This window comes from Diadema antillarum, unplaced genomic scaffold (assembly GCF_040938485.1).
Source record: "Diadema antillarum isolate AM-2024a unplaced genomic scaffold, OU_Dant_1.0 scf00000029, whole genome shotgun sequence".
Taxonomy (NCBI): Eukaryota; Metazoa; Echinodermata; class Echinoidea; order Diadematoida; family Diadematidae; genus Diadema; species Diadema antillarum.
This window is the reverse complement of record NW_027270918.1, coordinates 7,249,919-7,275,970: the sequence shown is the minus strand read 5'-3', so window position 1 is coordinate 7,275,970 and position 26,052 is coordinate 7,249,919. Positions and strand designations below refer to the sequence as shown.

General features: G+C 37.7%; 1 protein-coding gene and 1 long non-coding RNA gene across 2 annotated transcripts in view; both read left to right on the top strand.

Moving 5' to 3' along the window:
• LOC139737460 (uncharacterized) overlaps positions 1-25,822 on the top strand; it is a 79,139-nt gene extending 53,317 nt beyond the window's left edge. The window contains exons 15-30 of the mRNA XM_071648139.1: positions 12,148-12,572; positions 13,744-13,831; positions 14,897-14,973; positions 15,406-15,442; positions 17,043-17,140; positions 17,478-17,600; positions 18,350-18,519; positions 19,185-19,320; positions 19,478-19,627; positions 19,986-20,085; positions 20,694-20,770; positions 21,249-21,383; positions 22,191-22,316; positions 23,000-23,148; positions 24,685-24,820; positions 25,331-25,822. Coding sequence (XP_071504240.1) covers positions 12,148-12,572; positions 13,744-13,831; positions 14,897-14,973; positions 15,406-15,442; positions 17,043-17,140; positions 17,478-17,600; positions 18,350-18,519; positions 19,185-19,320; positions 19,478-19,627; positions 19,986-20,085; positions 20,694-20,770; positions 21,249-21,383; positions 22,191-22,316; positions 23,000-23,148; positions 24,685-24,820; positions 25,331-25,444 — 2,141 coding nt within the window. The 3' untranslated portion in view covers positions 25,445-25,822. The remainder of the gene's footprint in view (positions 1-12,147; positions 12,573-13,743; positions 13,832-14,896; positions 14,974-15,405; positions 15,443-17,042; positions 17,141-17,477; positions 17,601-18,349; positions 18,520-19,184; positions 19,321-19,477; positions 19,628-19,985; positions 20,086-20,693; positions 20,771-21,248; positions 21,384-22,190; positions 22,317-22,999; positions 23,149-24,684; positions 24,821-25,330) is intronic.
• LOC139739193 (uncharacterized) lies at positions 720-5,081 on the top strand. Its single transcript, XR_011711499.1, has 4 exons — positions 720-1,351; positions 3,072-3,310; positions 4,359-4,422; positions 4,962-5,081. It is a non-coding gene; the product is annotated as an uncharacterized lncRNA (long non-coding RNA).
• Positions 25,823-26,052: the final 230 nt, after the last annotated feature.

Here is a 26,052-nt window from a genome sequence, read left to right as displayed (position 1 = left end):
AGGTATCGTAATGAAACTTGGCATGTATGTGTACTAGGGGGTGAAGTTGTGCCCATCAACTTTTGGGTGCACATGCTGAAGGTCAAAGGTCAAAAGATCAAGGTCAAATGCTTAAAATTTCACTGTTTCCCCCATATCTATGTAATGCCAGAAGATATTTCCTTGAAACTTAGTGTATATATGTATTACCTAATTAATATTCTCTGGTTAAAGTTTGGGGTCATGAGGTCAAAGGTCAAAGGTCAAAAGGTCATGTAAAATGTTAAAATTTCACTTTTTTCTCCGTTTCTTGGAAATTGTTCAGGGTATCTTCATGGAACATAGTATATGCATGTACTGACTGGCAGTGATTATCTAGGGATTTTGGTGTTCATGGGGTCAAAGGTCAGGGGTCAAAGGTCAAGGGCAACACTCCAAAATTTTACTATTTCCCTCATATTTATGCAATGCCAGCAGGATTATTATTTTTTTTTTCAACTTGATGTTTGCATGTATAACCCAATAGAGATTCTCTGGGAAGCTTTTTTTTTTGCCAAAAAAGGTCAAAGGTCAAAGGTCAAAGAGTCAAAGATCAAGTGAAAGTGCTGAACTTACTTCTTCCTCCATTTCTCGGAAGTGGCTCAGTTATCTTGAAAATTAGTACATATTTATGCATGTTCTGCCTGACAGTGATTCTCTTATGAATTTTAGGGTCAAAGGCCAGATGAAAATGGCAACAATTTACTATTCAATACAGAAATTGCACTTTTTCTCCATATCTTGAAAATTATGCATAAACTTATGAAAGGGTCAAAGTCAAGTTAAAGTCCTTAAATCCCCAAATACATGCTCTCCTATTCATCCAATTAAACCTAGATCAAGGAAGGTGAACATTCAACACATTTGTGACAAACATGTCATTGTAATATTTTGCCGATTTTGTGAAAATGTAATCACACGTTGTCCACATGTACTATGGACCTATTAGGAGAATCATGCATTACGGCGGAGGCATACCAGTCGCCATAGCGACATTTCTAGTTTTTCATGCAAGTTCATTGTCATGCGTACATGCAAATTCTTAATGATTTGATCCCTTCAATAATTTTCCAGGCACGCCCCAGTGGAACAAAAAAGTGTAGCACTGGCTTTACCATCTACACATTCCACTACACAACAGAAAACACACACTTCTCTGGATCAGAAACGTTGAATAATTTTGAGGTCATCCAGAGAGACCTAAAACCATATCTACGGTACACCTTGACAGACCTAGAACCGTATCTACAATACACCATCACAGTGACTGCTGTCAGAAACGATTCAGAAAGTGCAGCAAGCAGTGAGGTCACTGTGAGGACACTAGAAGAAGGTAAGATATGTTTATAGTGTTGTCTGTGATAAATTGCCTTAATTGCTAACAACAGCCGGGTGCAAGTCACGAGACCGACACCCATGAGTCGTACAGTCCAAGAGTTATACAGCTCACTAATCATACAGCCCATGAGTTATACAGCTCACAAGTCATACAGCCCATTAGTTCGACACTAAGCTAACAAGGCCCACGAGACTAACAAATTAACTAATCTGTCGAACTCGTGGGCTGTTTGTACCTATAGTGTCGAACTCATGGGCTTTATTTGCCTAGTGTCGAACTCATGGGCTGTATGACTCATGAGCCGCATGACTCATATGGACCCGTTTTAAATGTCGAACTCGTGGGCTGTATGACTCGTGGGTGTCGGTCTAGTGGGATGACCCCCAACAGCCATGTATTCTAGATATGTATATTTACCAAACGTATATCTATGTGCATGCTCTAGTATGATTTCGCACCGAGTGTAGCATGTATTACAAGGGGCCCTTTAATCATACAGGTATTGATATAAAATCTAAAGTGCTCTGTATTCTTTTACAGCAACCATCCACCTGACTTCTCTACTTCTCTACAGCTATCCTCCTTGCCAAATCGACGCGTTTCACCTCAGACGTTCTCGAACAATCTTCACCCCCCAAAAACAAAAACAAAAACAAAAAACAAACACTGATGTATACAGGGCCCAGATAATGGAATAATCTTTCCCGTCACATAACACGCTGTTCCTATTTAGATGCCCAACGTAAATTGAAAGAGTTCTTATTGAATTCTTATCTCGTACACAATGAATAGATTTACAAAGTATTCTATATCATTACATATAACATTGTTCTATATTCATTACTAATACAGTGTATGTCTTGTCAACACGCTGATGAGCGCAATCTATGTCTTGTTGTTGCGCTCTCTGAAAGCACTCTGACGTTGTTTCTTTCTTTCTCTCTGAATTTAACGCCTGATGCATAATTGCGCATTCAACTTGTGTGTGTGTGTGTGTGTGTGTGTGTGTGTGTTTTAATGCTGAATACTTGTAGGTCCAATAACAGTCCTGTGCATGCCAAAGTACATATATATATCTATATATATATTTCAAAAATCACATGTTATTCTGTATGCAAATGAAAATTTGGCCACAGTCATTGTTCACCTTGAGTTTGTATGATTATGATATAAGTCATTCTCATTATCTGGTACTAATAATATTTGCTCTGACCTGAGCTTTCTTATAAATGCTCTGTTTTATTTACAACCACTGATAAAGGCAGGGCTTACAGCCGAACAAACTTGCACCCCTCAACATTCTCTAATTATATTTGTAAAATTTGAACTGTAATTTAGATATTGACCCATTATCAAAACTATTTCAATTTGTGTATACACGCACCGCGCGCACACACACACGTATACACTTTTTATACACACACATTCACACATATATATATATATATATATATAAATGTATATAAAAGTTATGTTTGTTAACTATATATTGACAAATAGTTCTCACATTATTTTCAACGTATAACCTGATATGAGAAATATGAAATAAATAGAAAATGAACTTGAATTATTGACACGCTATGTACGTTCACATCGAGACCACGACATACTCTTCACCCTGACCTTGCTTTGAAATATTTATTTTGTACCTGTATGTACTATACATATTTCTTAAAAGGCACTCCTGAATTTCTATACCTGTTCTTTTTATCAGCTCCACCCGTACCAGTTAATATAGCAGTATCAAACAGTACCCAGGATTCTCTCACTGTGACGTGGTCTGCAGCCACTCCTATACACCGTAATGGAGAAATTCGGGCCTACAAGTTGCGGTATAGCCGTATATCACCAGTGATAGATGATCATTACATTATCAGGACAGTCAATGAAGTGCAGCATGAGATGAAATACCAGATTCTTGAACTCTCACCTGGAAGTATGTATTCAATACAGGTATGTTTCTTCCCTAATTATTTGATTTTACTTGTCATAAACTCAAACAGAAAGTGCCTTAGTCCATTGTTTCACTTGATCACAACAATCACAGATACAACCATGAATTTGTAAAATTGTCAAATGACCCTTTCTGAAAGTGCATTTAATATTGTAAGAGCTAATCTGGAATGATACACTGTGAATACACACAGTCATGTATCGGGGTGCCATTGGTTGATTTAAGGCATGAAAATATGTATTTTGGATCATCCCTCGATATTTTGTGTTTGAGTGTTTTCTGACAGTGTTCACTATATTTCTAACTTCAGAGTTTTCGTAAGTGTTAGGTTCACATGAATCAAGACAAGTACTCCATGAGTCTTTGTGTATTGTGCCTGTTAGTTTCAATCACTCCAACATGGCATTCCGAGATAGTCTCGATATATTTGGTAAAAACGGAATTGATCCCACTATTGAATTATTATAGGATTTCGAACACAACTGAAGCCACAATTCTGATTACATTCATTTTTAAGACCTTTTTTTCGCCATGAGATACTCGACAATGGTAAATAAAAACCGCCATCAAAGTTAAAGCTGTTGTCGACTTCCATTTGATTTCGTGGGATAGGAACATTCGATTTTGATGAGTTAAATTCTTATTGGCCTTCTCGTTCTGAGGTATGGAACTAAATAATTCATTTTAATGCTTGTTCACACATGCTTAAAAATGTGCATTGATTTCATCCCATTGCAACGAATTAAAACCTCTAGATTTGTAGGAGTGAAACCTAAAGAGCATTCGAATCTCAGGGACTCAGTGTTTGAAGTCCGTAAGACCGTAAGGCAGATGTTGGCCAAGGAGACCAAGAAAAAAAATCAAAGTCCCACAGGACTGTACTGGTTCACTGCAAGTAAGAATTGTGAAAATGATTATGACGTAATAAAAGAAGTTTTCACTTAATATCAGTACATACAAGGAAATGGAAAGAATGGACCACTTATCAAGGCCTGTATGTCTATTATAGACATGTATATTTCATCTTTATAACTTTCTATCCCACAGGTTCGCACCGTCAATTGTGCCGGTGAAAGCGACTGGTCACCTTTAACCACTGGTGAAACAAAAAGTACGTTGTTAACGAACTTGCAGTTGGATTGATTTACTCTACTTACATAATACAATGGATGTTTTTGTGCTGATTCTCACCGGATGCAGATGATAAATCTGACTTACACTTTATGAAGGCAGTCGATTATTTCTTGGAATATACACCCTGGTTGGGATGCTGCAAATGCTGCAATGCTGCCCTTCACCATAATGGCAATGAATTGTACGTGCCTGAAATGTTTGTAACCTCGCATCACTTAGGTAGATTGCCATGAATACAGAGGTGTACAGTAGAAAGTTGGCCTATCTGTAGCAACACGTCAAGAAGATTTGTACGGGATGTCTATTTTATGTGTGTTCGTATCCATCTGCTTCTTGCAATTATTTGCACAAAAATTAGATTCCTGCATGCATATGCATGCAAAACTGTTCATACTGTCATGTGAATGTGTGCTTGACACCCCGTGTACAAGCTTTCTGCCACTTTGCAGTTGTGTATGATTATGTGTGTTATTGGTTCCACGTACGTCACATCTCACTGTCATCTCTGTTTCACAGGCGAACCTGATGCAAATGGTGCTTTAGCTGGTGGTATTGTAGGTGGTGTTTTCATCTTCTTCATTATTGTGGGTCTGGTGGTGGGCTTCATTTCCAGGAGAAGGTATGTTTTATTAGGAGCCAAAACAATCGACGCATTTTGCGTATTGCCGTGTGTTCTCTACATTTCAACAGAGTCACTTCTGAGAAAAAGGTTTGGTAGCATAAAACTGCCTCTTACTGCTCTCTTACATCCGGTCGTGCGTGGTGCTACGAGTGGTTTGCGTGCCAAAAATGGGCCAACTAGTGAGATGCACGCAAGTGGAAAGTACTTTTTTTGGTGGTCGCAAACATGACGCATAGCACGCAGCCTGAAAACTGGCCGGCCAGTTTTTTGCTACGACCTGGCTGCGACAATTAGCACGCGTGGGGCACGCTGGGAGTACGCAAGACAAAAGTACTAAGTAAGTTCGATAGGCGTGCGTGTAACGCAGGTAAAAAGATGCAACAATTTCGGGGGTATTTTCCCACGAAGGCGTACTTACCACGCAAGAGGCTCTTACTTTCCACTTGTTTTCCATGTACGTGTTAACAAAAGGGGGTGAGCGCACTTCCTCCGTGCATGTTACCTACTTCCAAAATGCGTGGTGCGTACTACTACCGTACTTGTGAAGTACGTCACACTCAGACGACGAAAGTGATCAGCACGATAAAAAGTGCGTCAGAAGTACGTATGTTGAAACATGCTCAGGTGCATCGTGCTCCTATATAGAACATTTTCTGCAGTGAGTCCACATGAATAATGTAGAGACTCAGTGCACCCTATTGTGATTATCCGTGCGTTCTTCCAATTTGACGCACGACTGTCTAGCTTAAAGGGGCATAGTCCCGGTAGTGTAGATGGCGCTGCTGATGCTACTGCCGATCACCGTTAGCATTGATACGAAGATTGCCGAAATTGAGCTGTCATCAAGAGTAAAGCGCGTAGGTGTTGCTAAGTAACGTTGCCTTCGTTGTCTTCTCTGCGCATCACGCAGTCTGAAGTAATGCCAGGGTGCGTGCATATGTGCTTCTTATTATGACATCACAAAAGATATTTGCTAAAGCTGTCACCCCCCTGAGCCGAATCATGAGCCGAACTGTGATCGGACCACTGACACAGTGGATCGGACTTCTTCGGACTCGGGGAAAGTGGGCCAAAGCGTAAGCGCCCAGGAGAAGTCGATAGCATAGGTCTCTATAGGAAACTTGCGCCGTGCGCCCGCGTACGCATTTGACTAAAACACCGGGACCATGCACCTTTAACCAAAGAGATTATACCTATAGAGTAAGTAGTCGCCATACGCGTGCGTACAAATAGTGCGTCCAAAATTGAAGAGGGAGCGCACACTCAGCTCCTGGCACTGGATCTAAGTCTACGTTCAAGTCATATCTTCTCATATCATATCAGGAGTGATATGTTATTCTTCATTACACATTTTCATTTTCAGAATCACAATGTGGTTAATTGTTTAGATATTAGTTTCTACGATGATATCATATCATTTGAACCATTTGGTAGAGTCCAGACCTTTTTGTTGTTCGCAAAATAAACAGTGGGAACTTGGGTGTAGACTAGACAGTAGATAGTTGAGCATTATGACGTTTGTTTCGCGTACATTCCCAATCACGCCATAAAATCAAACAACATCAGCACCATTATGACGCTTTAACATGACCATTGTGACGTCACAATAAAACAACGCAAGGTCACTGCGCCGAATATTCAAGTCGAGCGCATTAAACAGTGCGCTGCCATCTACTGATTAATAACTGTACAGGATCCGTGCAATGGCGGCTCCCACAGCGCGAAATGGCAGCTCCCACAGCGCGAAATGGCAGCTCCCTCGCGCGGCTGCCTCCCCACTGGACTACGCCCTCTTGTGTTATAATCTCTTTGAGCTTAACACTTCCGTGCTCCTGCAGTGAGTCCACATGAATAATGTAGAGACTCAGTGCACCCTATTGTGATTATCCGTGCGTTCTTCCAATTTGACGCACGATTGTCTAGCTTAACACTTCCGTGCTCCTTACGCTTCACTTGCAATTCACGTACAATTATCCCACTCATTGTGTGCGACAGAAGTAGAGATCTTACGCGCTCCTTACTTCTTCCTACTTCCAAAAAGGCGTACAGACCACTTGCGGGTCTCACTTTTCGAGCAAGACACACCCACTCATTAAGTACTTGCTACATACTTCCCCTCCGATTTAATTTTAAACCCTGCGACATCTCCACGCCTGACAGGAACTCCGAGTCCGCACGATCTCTAAACACGCTCGACGGGATGTAAAGGCCGTGTCACACCAGCCTTGCGTGCGACTTGCAAAGAATAATTTTGACTACCCGGAGGTCCCCGTAGATGATCCGCACATGACAGTACCTACCATGTATCTCAAAAGTAGTCGCCCGGAGGTGCGCACGCATATTTTTTTACCCGCAACCGTGTTTAGGCCCTGTCACACCTTTCCGGGCAAGCTACTCGGGCTTGTTACGTGTAGGGATTTTCTAGCATACCGGACATTCCTGAGGGCGGAAAAGGATTTGTGCGAGTCAGCGCGTGTGTCTTACTTGCTGGACGCGTTATACTTGCGAGTATACTGTGTGACGTTTGTACCAGTTGCGTGGGGACTGACAACTCAGTGAAGGAATTCCTCTAATGGAATGGCTGAAATCTCACAGAATTTCATTATCTTGGCTGCATACGGGACTGCGAAGTACCTGCGTGGGAACTGCCTGGGAAGTACTACCGCTAAGGGTCTCCTACTGGCGTTCTGCGTGGACCTCTACGGGCATTCCCGCGACTCACCCGGAAAAAGTTTTGGTCATGCTCAAAACTTGGCTGCGGTTAAATCGGACTTGCGTGAGCACCTCCGGGCAACTACGCGCTAGATACTGTCAGGTGCGGACCAACTGCGGAGAGCTCCGGGGAGTAAATTTGTTTCCCCGCAAGTCAAGCCGCAGAAGTTCCCCCATACGGTATGACAAGGCATGAATGAAAATTGCAAACATTCTTGTTCGCCCGCTGAAAATCTTCTACGTGCTGGAAACTACCTCCTCGCCACAAGCCCGCGTAGCTTGCCCGGAATGGTGTGACACCGCCTTTAGAGAGGCTTTATAGCAACCAATATAGAAAAGTAGGCAAATTGTCACCATTTAACTATTGAATAAGTTCACAAACTTTCAGACCATGTGGGTGTTGTTTATTTTTGAATGGTGTGTATTTGTAAAGACCTATAAGATTATTATGTCACATAACTGTTATACACAAATTGATTTAATCGACTAGCCAGCACGCTGTTGCCAGTTCTTTTTTGCCAAACTATTTTTCAACCATTCATTGTTGTGACTTTGTTGACGATGTTTTTTGTTTGGTAAATAAATTTCATTTCATTTCATTTCATTATTGCGCTGCATATGATCCCTTCCCAGCCAAAGGCTAAATTACATCACATTGTGTTAGTGTACATTGATTAATAACAAAAAATAATCACTAGGATATCTCGTAATATGAGTAGGCAATGAGTTAGTAATAAGGAATTATAAATTTGCCTTGAATTGTATTGCATTTTATTGAATTTTATTTTCCGTCATATACAGATATACAAAAAGAAAGATATGCAGTGTATTAGATGAAAATGGATACTTTAACGGAGGGATGTCCCTAATCAGTGCTGGTACCATAACAGCGGTGTTTTAAAAAGGGGTCCATTAGATGAGAAATATAAACAAACAGAATATCCACTAACATGATAAAAAGTATATACATTCAGATTATTTGATTTTGAAGAATTTGCAATTGTTTGATATATTTCTTATCACTTGAATCAAGTTTGATATGAGCAAAATGATAAAGTAGCAAGGTAATGCACTGATAAATCACCTTCAGATTAGTTTCATTGATAAAATGTCGAAGTCTGCCTAAATACTTTACTAATCTCCCAGCTCTCTTGCACAGATTTCCGATATATATATAAATATATATTTATCCCATTTTATTTTTTAAATTGCAACAAAACCGAGGTATTAAATATTATACACTTGTTGTTTAGTGGTATACTCTATATAAAAAACACCTAATCTGTTTGTTACATCTATTCAACATGTGCCTTGATCCATCAGTAACTAAAGACAGAGTCTTTTCAAAATGGATAGTTTATTTGCTCACATCCACTTGTAGACAAAAAACAGATCATTTACCAAGATTTCTATGTACACTATCAATATTGTTATCAGAAAAAAATACTGAACTGAAGAATGAGGGAAAAAATCTGAATAAATCACTGATAAAAACGATGAACAGAAGCGGACCAACAATCGATTAATGTAGGACCTCAAAAGATATTGGTAGTAGAGCTGAAACCTTGAATTAAGTGAAGTGCAAATGGATCACCCCTTCAGATAATCGGTAAACCATGGCAGACACTCATCTGATACACCAACATTGCATAATTTAATTAGAAGCTAATCGTGATCAATGGAATCCAAACGGGTTTTTTTTTTCAAGTCTATGAACAATAGTGAATACGCTCCCTGTGTGTTTCCTTTCTGTGGCTTTCATCCATTCATTGGTAACTTTGACTAGGATGTGACGATTTAATAATGCTTTCACATAAATTTAACTTGTTTGGAAAACAAAAAATATTTTCATTAAGGAAGACCATCTCGTTTTTGTACAAATCTTTCTAGCGGTTTAGATCAGTGGGTAATGCTGAAATAGAACCAAACTTATTTCGAGAATTAATAATACCAGATTTATGAATAGGAATAACCTTTGACATTGGGGGAGCTTATTCTCAAACAAAGATCTTTGAATGATATAAGTTAAACAAGGCACAATGTTGGGGGCGCTCAAAAATCCCATCAAGACTAACCAAAATACTTTCTCTCAAATTTCTCAATTCTCTAAGCATATCATCTTCAAAAAAGGAAACCAAAAAAAAAAAGTAAACACTTTTTCCAGTTGTTATATTTCATAGAAGATGTTGATAAGAATAATTTTGTCAACTACCATATTAAAGATTTGGCTATCAATCTGGTAGCTTTAAACAAAGTGAACTTCAGCATGAGTGAACACAATCGTTTTTGTCCTGCAAGGCAGAAAAGTAAAAATGGCAAAAATTTACATATTGAAATCAATTTTTCAGATGCCTTTAAAGATAACAATGTGAACAAAAGACCAAGTTAACGCAATGAGAGACATGGATGAAAAAGCAGAAATAAGTTTCCGTTCCCTTGTTTGTCTTTACATTCTAAAAAAAATAAAAATAAAGGTGAAACTGAAGGGGGAACATAAGAATCTTCTATCAATTCATATGTTAAATGACAGAGAGTAAGCCGAACAAGGTGATGCAATCGACAACATTTTTTCATTTCACTTTTTAATTGAGGAATTTAAGAATTCGTGAGGAATTTAAGAATTCGTGAGAAATTTCAAGAATTGAATATTATTTCATTTTTTTAAAATTTGGAATGATGATTCATGATTTTGGGGGTTTTTTGTGGCAAACTTATATGCATTTCTATTGTGTTGAATTTGTCTTTTTAACATTGTTATGTGGAAGAGCACATTCGCCTGAATAACAACTTGTCCATTTTTGCAATTTTTACTTTCGTGCCTTTGAAGAAAAAAAAACCCGAATGTGTTCACTCATGTGTAAAGTTTCCCTTTTTATTGGCCTACTCGGTTGCTAACCAATTAAATTAACTTTAACATGGTATATAAAACATAATTACTAGCCAAATACTAGTAGTCTATGAGGAAGATGAACTTGAAAAAGTGTTTACGGTCTTTTTTGTTGTGTGTATATACAATGTATCATTTTTAAATTGTGACACAGTGGTTTGGACAAACAAACAAACAGTCGCAGAAAACTATCAAGTGTAAGGTCTACACAATACTTACTATAGACTGAAATTTCTCAAGACTGACAAGTTTGGTGATCTGTTCAATTCATGATTTTATATATAGGGGCAATTTACCATTTCATTTTTGAGATGTCCATGTTCATCAAAGAACAGTTACAACAAGTTTTGATAGAACAGACTGGCAAAAAGACTATCATAACTATTGGCGGGCATTAAAGGCTCAGTTTAGTTTGTCTAAGAACACACAAACATTACTAGGAAAAGGTTGCACAAAAAAAAAAAGAAATATGACAGGAACTCCACATCAATTTTTTCATTCAGATTTCTTCAGATTTACACATATTAATGTAATTTGCTCTGTACAATTCATGTCTCGATGTACAGGAACAAGGACCAAAAACAGCTTAATATCATAGATGGTGAGTAATATCTTTAACACAACTCTTCGTAGATGTATAATACTTATTTTGTTGTGCCGAAATGAAAGCGCCTGTAAAGAGTTATATATAAATTTATCCTTGTATTGGTAAATTACTTATACAAAAACAAAATGATACAAAACAAAACAAAATATAAGTCTTGTCAAGAGTTCTGAAAAAGGAGAATATTGTAGTTGATATGTAACAAATTCGTTACAAAAAAGAAATGAATGAATAAAAACTATCAAACCTCAGATTAGAAAAGGATGATAATACACCCAACACCAAATCGAAATACTACCTTTTAGATTGAACGACGCAATCTTGATGCAGATGAATATCAAATAAGTAATCAACTTCTAGTATACGAATCGAAAATTCACTAACCAAATCCTATATGGTGCATTCCAATCTTTGTGATGACAATAATGGCAATTCTTTGGAAAAATATGTGTGACATGTTATATCACTCCTCCGAAATGAAACAAGTCAGTCCGAGAGAAAACGTGCAAACGTTTCTCACTAAAATGTGTGCGACATAAAGTTACACAAACGGCAGCTGATGGGTGAAATCCACATGTACAAATTCTATTGTTTATCATTTATTAGAAACATAATTCATTTTTAACTGTAATTCTGTTATCACGTGGATATCATATTAAAGTTAGGTAATAGTATTTGATTGTGAATTTGTTTAATTGTATCAGGAAGGCAATCATTTTGCACCTGATGAATTCCTTATTCTACTTTTGATTTTACTAAAACATATTTTCTTGTGATACGTTTTTTTCTTAAATGTAAGGTCAAAATTGTGATGCACATCCTCTTCGTTTGTATTTGTTGATCCTACTGTTCTCATCTTTTTATCCTTGAATCACAGGTTCCGCTCCAGAGCAAGGCCGTGATACCGTTGTGTGTGAAAATGCTTATGCTGTTGCACCAGAAAATAACCTGTATGAAGGTTTAAAAAATGTTCCAGTCATAGAACTGGCTGCATCCTCCTGTAACCCAGAACGCAAATCAGAATCAATGAATCCAAGGTGCTACCGCAAATACGAGCTGATTCTTCAGGATGACAGTAGGAATATAGAGATGACTACTTTCAAGGGGTGTGGCTCCCCCAGTTGTAGCAAGAAATGGAGTGGTAGTCATGACAACCTAGATGAACCAGAGATGGAGGAGAGTAACAGGAATAACATGTACCAGAATCTTGCAGCTCCTGGTCCTATACCTGTTCATGAGCTCCAGGCGTACATTGAGCACAAGAAGGCAGAGAAAGGCAATGGACTCATCCAGGAATACCAGGTAAATGTTGCTATTGTATGGACATAAATTATTATTTTCTCAACTGATGAACGATGTGATTTTATATGCCCTTCTGTACAGAAGTCAATAGGCACCGTACTAGCAGCTGCATACAGATTCAAGAAACCAGCCAACTATGGAAAATTCAATGTACAAAACAGATTATGAGCTGAATTCAATTCACCAAGATCGCTGAATAAAATGCCTGTGGGGACGCAGTATTATGAAATATATATATCACTGACTTCCATTATTAAATGTGATCCAAAATTCCTTAACTACCATATATATATATATATATAAAGTCGCGACCGTGGAATGATTTGTGAATAAAAGATATTTGTGACTCCTTGTGGACTTCCAATTCTTTTAAACATATTTTGCTGTCCTATGTGTCTTTTTTTTTGTGTTTCCAACTAATTGTTGTTGCTTTGATGCTGATCTTTTACCACCATTTTCATCGATTTTTTGTTTTGAAGGGTCCACACTCTACAAGCACTGTCTTTTCAGTGGGTCTCTCCGTTTTTCGAAAGTCTATATTGATATCTCAATTTATTTCACTTTATACTTCAGTCCCATTACAAGTAAGTTTACAATTATTTTTGTTTACTCTGTTAGATCCACATTGTTTTGTTTACATGATTTCTGTTACTAAAGAAAATGAGATGTATAAATTATTATGTTATCTTTAGTGTCACCCCCCGGAAATTTCAATTAGAATTTGAAATTGAATATACATAGACAGAGTGTGTGTTCATAAAATGCCTATTGGCATATCCCTCATAAAGGAACGGAGTGTACATGTGTTATTGTTGAAAAGTCATGAAGCATAGTCATTTGTGCATTTCAATTTGGCCATTTGTACACATTGCACATATCTGAGTCAGGGTTGGGTGTAGAAAGCTTATTTAACAGGTGAATGCAAATACAACGACGTATATTGGTGACACACTAAGTTTTGACGCCATAAAGTTAGACACTATCCCTGTCTTGTTCATGAGTTTGCCACTACGTATATATCGTATATATATATTTACATAACAAATATTATATACTTATAACTTAGTATACATTTATGTATAATGTATACATATATTTATATATATATATCTCTTCAATGGGAACACTAATGGATTATGCATTGTATCAAAAATTGTTTTCTATTTCTCAGATGCTGAAGAGCAGCCAGCTTCACCCATGGAATGTGGCATCAAAGGAACAGAACAAGCCCAAGAATCGCTTCCAGAACATTATAGCATGTGAGCCTCTCAAACAATTGACTATTGAATGTTTCTGTCTTTGCTAGAAAGTATGCCTATTCATAAAGGAATGTATTGGCCTATCGTACTAGCTTTTTGTGTCTTGTTTCAATTGTCCATTTTGATGCTAATTTGCCTGGACCCTGTTTTGACTCAAGTGTTCAGATCTGGCAGTTGAGCATAGACTGATTTCATGTGCTTCACATGCATGTCTCATCATGGTTACTGAAAGTGTCAAGGTGTTAGTTACGAGTCTAGTTTGATCAATGCAGTGTCTATGTCTAAAGTGCCGCTAACTCCGGTACGGTTGAAAATGATATCAATATTCAGAATGTTCACTTCTGCATACACTTGCTGTTGTTTCGCAGTTGTGTTTTAAGTTCCGAGATGTTATAACTTGTTCAAGATTGTGCCAAAACTTTTTGGAAATGTTTAGCAGATTTATGTGAAATTATATGACAGAAAACATTAAGATTTTGACTTGTTTGTTGTGCTGTTGCATAAGTATGATTGCTATGTTTTATTTGTAATCAGTGCCATAGCAAACTGTCTGTCTTTGTCACCGTGCAAAACTACTTCGAACAAAAATTGTCCTGTTTATGTGTTTGTTTTTTCTGTTCTCTGTTACTATGTTTATAAATACTCTTATGAGTGTTGTGGCTTCATGATTTGTGTATAGATCTCAGTGTACCAACTCACTATAAATGACACTCAGTAATTACAATGCAGATGCTACATATTCCATCAATGTTACAGCAGTCACAAATATGGCATTAGCTGGACACCACTATTGACAGTATAAATTTGTGAAGATTTACTAATAGAACTGTTTTTTTTTCGCACACATTCGTTTTAAATGATGAAGCTTTTTAGTGGTAACCTATCTTACAGAGTCATGTATTTTATGCAAAAGAAATCTTGCATTTGTCAGAGGAGATATTTTACGTTACTTGTTGCAAACATGACAGCCTACAATGGCGGTGTGGTATAAAATAAATGAGTTTTTACACATTGCCAACAACGTACATCTATATCTGTTTATCTCGTGGTTCTTAAATTGGACAGACGATCATTCCCGAGTCGTTCTGGAGACTGTGGATGGTGATCCCCACTCAGATTATTACAATGCAAACTACATCCGTGTGAGTATCATTAGTCATTCCATGACTACAATTTTTTTCAGAGGTGTAACATAGGGGTTGGTATCAAGCAAACATTATAAGATATTCTCCATGAAAGAGGAGAATGTTTGGGTCACAATTATAAGTTATTTCAGGACATATTTACAAAAGCCAGTTCTAGACCAGTAAGTGCATTTCTTTTTTATTTGTGGTGCTTCCAGTTGTAACTCTGTAGCTCACTGCAATCTCTCCAGTATGGCATATGAAATCAGTGATGTGAGAAAAATAAAATCAGAAGTCTTTCTGATAACATTTCCCCTGGTAAGTTCAAGACATTTTACTCATTCTTAATGTTTAAAGCGAACATTAAAGTCCTTCTGACTGAAACACAAAGTCTCTTATATTATGATCACGGACAGGCCACCACTTAAAATTCATATTTCTTTGCAACAGAATTTCAGAGGAGAAAAGGTGATAATTGCATCACAAGGTAAGAAACTACAAAATATACAGGATGCAATCATATATGCTGTGTGCAATTTTGTTTGTAGATTTGTTACTATTCCTTTATTTTATACTGAGTTGAGTGCATATGAAATTATGTGACTGTGACATGCATTGTTAAAGAAGGTTAATTGAAAAATGAGGTAAATATTAAAGTATCGACATTAGAATATGAGTGCTACCAATGTGCATATTTACATTTCTTTTTGATTTGTAGTGTTCTTCGTCCTGAAACTGATGTTGAGAATTATGACAGATGGATTCGACATATTGCTTGAAGTACTGTATGACAATTTCAAACGGGTGCACATCACGAGACCGACACCCACGAGTAATACAGCCCACAACTCATGCAGCCCATGAGTCATACAGCCCGCGAGTTATACAGCTCATGAGACATACAGCCCATGAGTTCGACACTAAGTTAACAAGGCCCACGAGACTGACACATAAAGCCCCGTGTTACCTAGTGTCGAACTCATGGTCTGTATGACTCGTGAGCTGTATGACTCATTTCATTATAGCCCTGTTTTCAATGTTTGAACTTGTGGGCTGTATGACTCGTGGGTGTCGGTCTCGCGGGGTGGCCCCTTTCAAATAACTACAAATCTCTTCCCTTTACAACTGCTGGGATCTCAAAAGCAGACCACTTTTCATTTTACTATAATAAAAAAAATATATTGTTCTCATGTCATTATCTACCAAATTGAAAACATTAGAATCCTACAGAAAAGGACAAACCAGTTGTCATGTGTGTGTTCCACATAAGTAAAGAGAAGTACTTAAAATGACTGGTATTGAACAAAGCATTGTTTTGAAAAGAAAAGCAAGAAGTAGGAGAAAATACAAGATTTTCAATGAATATCTATCAGTCATGATTTATCAATCTTGTTTAATTGCTGATGCAATACACGACTAATGATAGTACTGCTAACCTCCAGTATTTTTGTTGATGAGAAACCGATTACAGTTGATATGCGAGAACTTCAATTGCCATCTCAAAATGTCATGTTAATGGTGGAACACCTATCATGGAGCTTACTGATACCATTTGATATTTATACCAATCTTGCCATGGTGCCGAAATCAATTCTAAAAGTTACAATCCCTATCAATTGTGTCTAATATCATACTAATTCACGATGTTTGTGTTCTATAGGCAAGGAAATCTTAATGCTATAAGATTTCAAACATTATCATCTAATGATCTGTTAGAACTTTGCATTCTGTAGATTTTATTGTAAAACTGTAAAATTGGATGTGGATTTATTTTTTTTTTGTCTCATGATTTGCATTTATTGCCTCTTTACTACAGATTGATCATACTGAAGCAAGATATGTATAGGGAAAGACTGATAGGATACTTATGCTTGATTTGTTCTCATAAGCACATTAAGTTAAACACCCGTTCTGTATAAATCTTATTTCCATGAGAGTTACTGGTATGCAATAAATGTCTTCCCTCATGCACACCCCTCAATAAAATGTGTCTCTGACAACAGCACTTCATTCACTTTCTGCGTGGTATAATGTAACATTACTGTGTGATAATATTTGTTATTGCTTTCAATTACTTTGCTGTGTAGCTCCAAACGAGGCATCACTGACTGATTTCTGGAGGATGATATGGCAGGAAAATGTTGAGACCGTTGTCATGGTGACAGCTTTGACTCAAAATGGAAAGGTCAGTATCACTTTCTTTTGAACAATGTTCATAGAATGGATAATGAAATGAGTGTGTCGTTTGATCGTTGATTGTCACCGTGCATTAAAAGACATGACCACAAAACTGCTTACAAATCAAATTCGAAGCAATTAAAAAAATCAAACTGTTACACCCCCTTTGCCTCTGCCACAGAGTAATGTTTTATGATACTTTTATTGTCACTTTGCAAGTCTTGAATACTTTATTTGCATTGTTAATGATAACTAATCAATTATATGGACTATTCCTCTTGATACCTGCTTTGACAAAACTGTCCCTATAGGAACTGAAATGTAGAGTATCTCTTTTTATTAAGGACGAATGCACGCAATATTGGCCAGAGGAGACACGATCCATCAACATTGGAAACTTCTCCATTTTCTTGTTTGAGGAACACACATTCTCTGATCATGTCATCAGGGAGTTGGACGTTAAGATGGTAAGATGTATTCTCTTGAACTTGAAATCTGCACGTGAGAAATGGATCTTCAATTAGATATAAATGAAGCTACGGTCACAAAGATTCATACGAACGATGCTTTCGTACGAATGTCACTGTTCGTACGAATTCTGAAGTTCGTACGACCACCTTACGAAGAGAGGGTTTCGTACGAGGTTAAAAACAAAATCTTGGACAAGACCATTGACCAGGCTACAAACTTACGTATGGTTTACGAACGTTCTACGAACGCTGGTTTGGTAAGGCCTTCTTAAGAAGATCTTACGAAATTGTCTAAAAATTGTTTGTATGGCGTTCGCAGCAGTTCTTAATGGTATTTGTGACCGAGCCATTAGCAAGAATGTTACATCATCTTAAAGAAAACCGACCCTCCTAAAAAAAAAAAAATAACAGAGGACAGTCACTGGGTTAGAAATTTATTTTGCTGCACAGTAGATACTTAGGCTTTTGGGACAATCTGCAGTGTGCCCCTCCTCCCTCCCTCCCCCCCCCCCCTCCAAAAAAAAAAAAGATGCTGAAGTTTGCTTTGTATTGCTTTGTTTTGAATGAATTCATAGCATAGAAGAAAATCAACAACATCTCAGAGTTATTGCGACTACAATCACTTGAAAATTGCAAATTGCCATGACCCGCTATGTTTTTAAAGGCTTGTTTCAATTTCAGGTTTCATTACACCTGCTGAAATGCAAACTGTGAAGTCCACTTTCACTACTCTATTCAATTTGCAGGGAAGAAGTGAAGAGAAAAGAACAGTCACCCAGTTCCACTACGTGTCCTGGTCTAAGAAGGAAGTCCCCGAGGACTACACAACTCTCCTTGACTTTGTTGAAGTTGTGCTTCGTCACCACACCACAATGCCTCTATCTAACAGGAACAGACCAATGCTTGTACACTGCAGGTTAGTATGCATCAGCCTGTGCTCTGTCGTCTTCACGAGTTACTTGTAATTGACTTTCTGACTTTTTGACTTCTAATTGACTGTAATCTGACTTTAGTCACTGTTTAATGGTGAATACAGGAGATGTCTTGAGCATGAGAATAATTGGACAGAAATATATTATTTCAAAGAAAGTGTATTTCTTTTGTTTTGCTCGTGCAAAAAAAAAGAAGAAGAAAAGAATCTGGTAAGAATATTTCCTGAGCAATGAATTACAAGGGGTTTTTGTTTTTATTCTTTATTTCATAATGCATCCTATAACTGTATTTTGACATTTTTAAAATCAAATGCTGCTGTAGACTTAGGCGTTTGGAACAGATACATGTAATAGGGGTTTGTAATGGATTAATCTTCCAAACACTCAATCCATTCAGTTTGAGATCTTTAAAACTTTGTTGTAATGTCCTACAATTCACAAGTGGCTCATATTCTATGGTATTGACATAATTATTGCATAGTTCTTGTAAATGCTCCATTTCATATGCTTGAAAATTCTGTCTTCTTTTGCTTGGTTTGGAAAACTGCTAGTTTGTTGTGATGGCCTACACATTTGTCATTTGCTGCATATACCAGTGGCTGAATATGACATCATTTGCTTTCTGATGTTGCTTATCTGTCTCCTTCAGTGCTGGAGCAGGAAGAACAGGTACCTTCCTCACCCTCTATAACATGCTGTTTATGATGCGAGAGACTGGAAAGGTGGACATCTTTGGCTTTGTTAACCAGATGAGAGAAAACCGTATCAAGATGGTAGACACACAGGCAAGAACATGCGATTCATTTTGACTTCTCCTATTTAACCCTGACCTTGAAAAATACTTGTGCAGATTTCAAGCCTGTCTTGATATTCTCTGGTCATGTTTTAAAAACACTCTTGCAAAGACAGTTAATCAGAATCTAAATCATCCTCCTCTTTCAGGATCAGTATCTGTTCATCTACAATGCTCTTCTTGAGGTCTACTTCCTGGGCCAGACCCACATTCCTGTGGCACAGTTCAAGAAGAAGCTATCTACTCTGAACAGAGTGGACCCAAAGACAAAAAAAATCAACATTCAGCTTGAATATGAGGTAAGAAAAATTGAGCAACACCAATGCCACGACACACAGCTAGACTTTTGTTCATGACTGGCTGAATGAAATTTTGAAAAAGTATACATTCTCTTTTACCTTGGGGGAAAAATGAGGAAACAGGGAAATGAAACAACATTCCTGCAAGATCTACCTCAATGCAAATATGTTGTGGTGGAATGTTGCATAAACATATGCAGAGATAGGCTGACGTGACAAAAGGCATCTATTGTCACAGTGATCACTTATCACTGCACTCATAAATGCTGAGGTTATTATAGAATCACTCATTGCTTTTCTTCTGAGGACAATTTAGAGAGAGCTCTTTTAACTTGACAGAATAATTTATCTCTTACAGTTGCTCGACTCACTGGCACCGGTTCCTCCAAGGAACGCCTTCAGAGGAGGAAAGATGCCTCAGAACAAGAACAAGAACAGATTCCCAGACATCTTGCCCTGTGAGTCAATGCATCCAACTGATGGAACTTGCACTTCTAAATAAGAAAATAATTTAAATCATTTCTCCACTTTTATTTTTTTTTCAGTATTGTTAGGAGAAAATAAATTCCTTTTTGAAGAGATGATGTCTAAGAGATGATGTCAATATGATAGGGGTAAGAACAGGGCTGGTGCTGCATTTTTAAAAAAGGGGGGAGGGAAGTTTATATTTCCTGTGCCACTAACAGTTTCATCAGCTGACAAGTAAAAAAAAGTCTTACCCACACTTTTCTCCTGCCACTTTTTTGTTTCATCAGTTGACAAACAAACAAACAGACAAACAGACAGACATAGGCCTTTGGCTGCAATTTTATTGATGGTACAACTTCTGGGGGTTAATCGGCAAAAAGGCTTAACCACAATTTCTGGTGCCACTTCCAGGGGAAAAAAAGTAAGTGGATCCCAAAGTGGTTATACCCTATGCATTGTGAAAAAAAAAAAGTGGAGGAAGGGGGTCTGAGCCTCCCCCTTGCACCTGCCCTACTTGAGTGGGGGGAGTACCTTGTACTCTGCTCATTTGTGCATTATTATAATACATATCACCGTGATTTATTCTTTGCACCTCAAGTGGAGAGAAAGAGACCATGTCTTATCTCAGAGGGACTTGAAGATTCCACCGATTACATCAATGCATCGCTAATGAATGTGAGTATTGATGATTACCACACCTTTTTCTAGGAGTTTATTCAAGGCCATAGGTTCCCATGACATGTTGAAAACACAAAATCAAATAGATATGACAGAAATGAGTTTAGAGAAACTATACATGACTTATATCTAATGCTTTAAAACCTCAAATTCAGCTTTAAAAATGGTAATGGCCATCAAAAAAAAAAACAAAACAAAACAAAACAAAACATTGCAGTGGACATTGTGTCCATAATCATGATTAAATAGGTTTACTGGAAGATTTCAACTTCTTGAATGCTTCTACAGAGCAGACAGAAACAAGAAGGAGACTGCTTTTACTACTACCTACTGCTGTCACTTTTGTTTCTACTACTTCTGTCGGCACTACCTGGTGCGATAGGTTACACTGTTATGAGCTTTCTATTTTATATTTCACCACTGCAGCCATCACTCTGCTTCAATAATTGTTGATTTCTTTTTTTTTTCTTTTCAGACCTTCACAGAAGAGGGTGCCTTTGTAGTTACCCAGGCTCCCTTGCCCAATACAGTAGTGGACATATGGCGGCTTGTCTTTGACTGGAAGTGTCCTGTCATCGTCATGCTTAATGAGCTTGACCCGTCTGATTGGGTAAGTGGCAGCTCCAAAGAACCAGCATATACAACCCGGCAACAACGCCCCATTTGGTACATCTTGTCTTGTAAACAATTGTTGACAAGATAGGGAGTTTGTACGATATTCCTTTTATTTTTGCACTAACTTTCAACTGTATACGTTCTGAGTAATTTCTTAATATACCTTATGACTTTTTAGCTCACTTTAGGCAAAAGGCCAAAGTAAGCTATTGCAATTATTGATCATCCGATGTCGTGTCTGGTGTGTATCATGAGCTGTACTTCATGTGTAAACTCTTGAAATTATCAGCTTCTCTTGAAAACCCCTGGATTTTCACTTCACTCAGCAAGTAGCATCCCTAAAGTTATGGGATCCTGCCCGACCTTGCCTCACCCAACCCCCTTTCCCCTGAAAGGTGGAGTATATAATTATATTCCGACAATGTCCTCACGACAATGCACTTGATTGAGCGCTGAAAGTGTCGGAATATTTGATCACTTCCATGTCAGAAGTTTTGTCACGTTGAAAATTTCAATGAGAAAATGTAGCTCTCTCCCGGACGTATAGAAAAACCAAGAAGTATTTAGGAATGAAATGGAAAAAGACAGTGAACAGAATCTTTCAAGAACATGTGCAGAGGTTGCAAATGAATATGGGTGTACCATTTTTTTTTCTGCATTGTGAACGCTAGGTTTTAGAGATAATCTGAAAATGTTACAGTTATTATAAAGGATTCACCATGTTCCCCGAGGCATTATGTTAACAGTTAACATAGCCCACGTTTAATTACTATCACTTCATTTTACTCCTCCACCATTTCAGACATGTCCTCAGTACTGGCCCAGTGCAGGCACCTTTCAGATGGGATCTCTAAAAATTACACGAGTAGGATCTTCGAGTGACCCGCACTTTGTTCGCGATACCTTCACTGTCTCAAGCAAGGGAGAGGTTTGTGTAAACTTTGAAAGCAAAACTAGATTTCGGGATTATCGTACTTTCTCTTTTCTTATACATAGCAGCTCTATACTCTTTGGGGGATGTCTGTGTCTATATATATATATATATGTGTGTGTGTGTGTGTGTGTGTGTGTGCGTGTTTTCATTATTTCCTTTTAATGCACTGTGGGAGAGCTTAGAATGGCATGGGATTTACGTGTATAATTAGAATTTTGTCAGTATCATATCAAAGAAACAAAACCACAAGTCCATTAATGCTCTAAATAGTGAGTGAGTGGATGGGAAAACGTATGGATGAACCAAGAGACTGAATTAAGAACCACAGTGGCTTTATTATTGCTCGATTACTGCATTTTTGCATAAAATCATTACAAGGTGATTGACAGATGTTAACATGATACAGCCATCATACCAACATATGAAATCAAAACTACCGGTACTCACTCTTGGCATGAACTACTAAGCAATTGTTGCACAAGGCAAGTCTTATCATCTTCTAAGAGTACTGTAATACACAATGAACGGAAATTAGATAGTCTTGATTAATAAGATATGAAAACCAGTTACAGCAACATCAGCTTAGATTGCTAAGATGGGGATGGTAGTAACAATGTTGAAGTTTAACATTATACTGATAAGGATTCCTCTGTTCGCCATTTTTTTGTCACAACCAGAGTGTGACTGTGACCCAATTCAGACTGCTTGGATGGAGTGCTGCAAGCACATACCTGAGATCTCGAATGTCACTCATCCACCTTGTGAGGGCAGCACAAAAGGCAGTCAAGACTGCCCACACCTCAGGTCCAGTCATCGTCCACTGCATGTGAGTATTACCCCTACTCTAACTTCTGACTAGGTATAACATTGATGGTTCCAATAGAAAACTCTTTACTAATATGGGAAAGCTTTCGCGTTTAACCAGCAACAAACTTTTCAGTTCAATTTCAATTTAATTCATTTCACATCTTTCAAAAAAAAAACCCACAATGATAGACATACATGTACGTATAAAATGTACAGAACAGAACACAGAAATATACACAAAACAAAGCATAAGCAGTACAAGGACAGTTACAATGAAGTATAAACGCAGTAAAAACAGTAAGATCTGTAGCAGATGTGTGGGAATGACAAAAGGCCATTGGCCTGTCAAAGGTCAAACCCTTGATGGACTGCATCTTACAAGTTTGCATTTTAAAAATTATGCTTTTCTTTTCTTTCTCTCTTTTTTTTTAATCAAAAGGTCATATTTCTGCCTAATATCTAAGTAACAATATTTAATGTATGATCAAAGAAAAAATATTCATTAATGATTTAACTTTTCATTGAATATTATCTATCTCAGAGCACAAATACTACAAACCAAATACTCTACATAGGTAGGATGGATTGTTTGGAATTACCCTCTGTCTTACAAAGCTGTATAGATGTTGTTGAAGTTATCTTTAAAACATTTTTTTTTAATGATGCAGAGAATACAGCAGACCCTGCTGTTGGTACCCATGTATTAAGTTATGCTAATTTCAAACAAATGCTGGAAGATTCTGCAAAGGAGAAAATTATTAGGACTCTCTAATATTATGTCATATAAGTAGATAAGACCCCTTTTTATGCTATCCCCCCTCCCCCTTTTTTTTTTACTGCATACACAGGTCTTTTGAGCAATGTGGCTAACTTTTGATGTGATTGCATGGTTTTAAAGGGGAAGGCTAGTAACTGATCAGTGGGAATCAGTGGAAATGCTGGGAGATGATTGTTCCAATCCTTATGGGATTCATTCAAGAGTTCATTGTATATCTATTGTTGTGTGAAAATGATTTGCTTCAGAATGGTCTCATATTCAAGTAATGTGCAGTTTAATGCTTCCAGGTTAGCGTCCCTGGTCAGTGACGGAGCATTAATCTGCACATTACTTGAATATGAGACCGTTCTGAAGCAAATCATTTTCACACAACAATAGATATACAATGAACTCTTGAATGAATCCCATAAGGATTGGAACAATCATCTTCCAGCATTTCCACTGATTCCCACTGATCAGTTACTAGCCTTCCCCTTTAAGTCTAGTGGCTGAGTAGTATTATGTTGGTTTCATAAACAGATGTGTGAAGTGCAAATAGGCACTTCCTACCTTCACATTATCCGTCTGGATTCGATCATGAAATTCATTTCACTTTCGGTACAATGGTCTGTTTGATATGAGCAAACATAACTAATGAAAGATAATGACCATCACACTTACTCGACTGAAAAAAAATAATATAAATCGATGTAATTGATCACACATCATCGCTCACATTTTGCATGAATTGAATTATGGGTGTGGTTTTACAAGGTGATGACCTTTCATCCTCCACAGAAATGGAACAGGTTGGAGTGGAGTGTTCTGTGCTTTGTGGTCTGTAATTGACAAGTTCGAGAGAAAGAACACAGTAGACATCTTCCATGCAGTGAAGAATCTGCGTACCAACAGACCCAACATGGTGGAATCCCTTGTAAGTGTCTCATCAAGGATGCATGTAGGCCTATATATCTTATTATAAGATGCGAATATGACATTCTCTATACAATTTGTCGTATGTGATGTGGCAAGTCTTGTAGCGCTGAAAAACTGTGATGGTTTGAAAGGTCTCCCTCTTACATAAATCTTAGGCTCGTAATTCCAGTATAATGTACATGGTTTGAAATAATATTTGCAACTCTGCTTTTTTTTTGACATCATAGAGCATTGTCAATCCAATTCTTTCTGTCTTAGAAAACATTGCTACCAAGAAATAATTGAAGAGATTGCAGGAGTTGCGAAGCTGAAATTGTACGCAGTTAAACTTCAAAACAATTCAAGCATATCCGATATTCTTGATAATATCCCATATCCCTCTGACACAAACAACTCGCACTCACCCTGATATTACATGTAGGTACCAGTGTAGGAATTTTGTGCCTAACATTTATGTATATGGAATGATTTAGTTTAATTTTTTTTCTCAATATTGTGCTATCTGCAGGACCAGTACAAACTGTGCTACGATGTCATGAGCAAATATCTATATGGGGAGTCAGCAGGAGAATGTGTACGTGGATATGCATACTTTTTACTACGAGAGTTGGAAGGGGAGTGAGGAAACTTACTATGTTTGTTAATTTTCCATCTGCTCACGAGAAGATGGCTGAATAGCCCATATTCAGCTACGCAAAGCTGGTCTTTCATGGGGTCCAGTTAGATTTGAGGTGGGACCACTTCACCGGGTTATACACCCTGCTCTTTGCGATGAATGAATGAAGCGGGATCTTTTACGTGCATGAGCTGTTACTCTCTCATACACGGGACCTCCATTTAATGTCCTATCCGAGGGACAGAGTGTTTTGCCTTTTGCTAGAGGGGACGGTATGCTTACACACAACATTGCTCAGTCCAGACTCGGGTTCGAACCCGGGCCGCGTAATCGTGAGGCCGACGCGCTACCGACTGAGCCAACTCACCGCCCAAAAATAACAAGTCACAGTACAAGTTGAATATTAATGTATTATTATCCTAACATTGCATCATTTCCTTAAAAGTAAGTTTTCTTTAAAAAGATAGTACAGAATTATCATGGATAATGAAATTGTTATGAGAATGATGTAGGAATATTCAAATTTAGTAATTCTTTATTTGTAGATAGGGATCAGTAAATTGTGATTCTGCTCAGTTTAAGTGTGTATGTGTCATGTATGTGTCGTGTGTAAG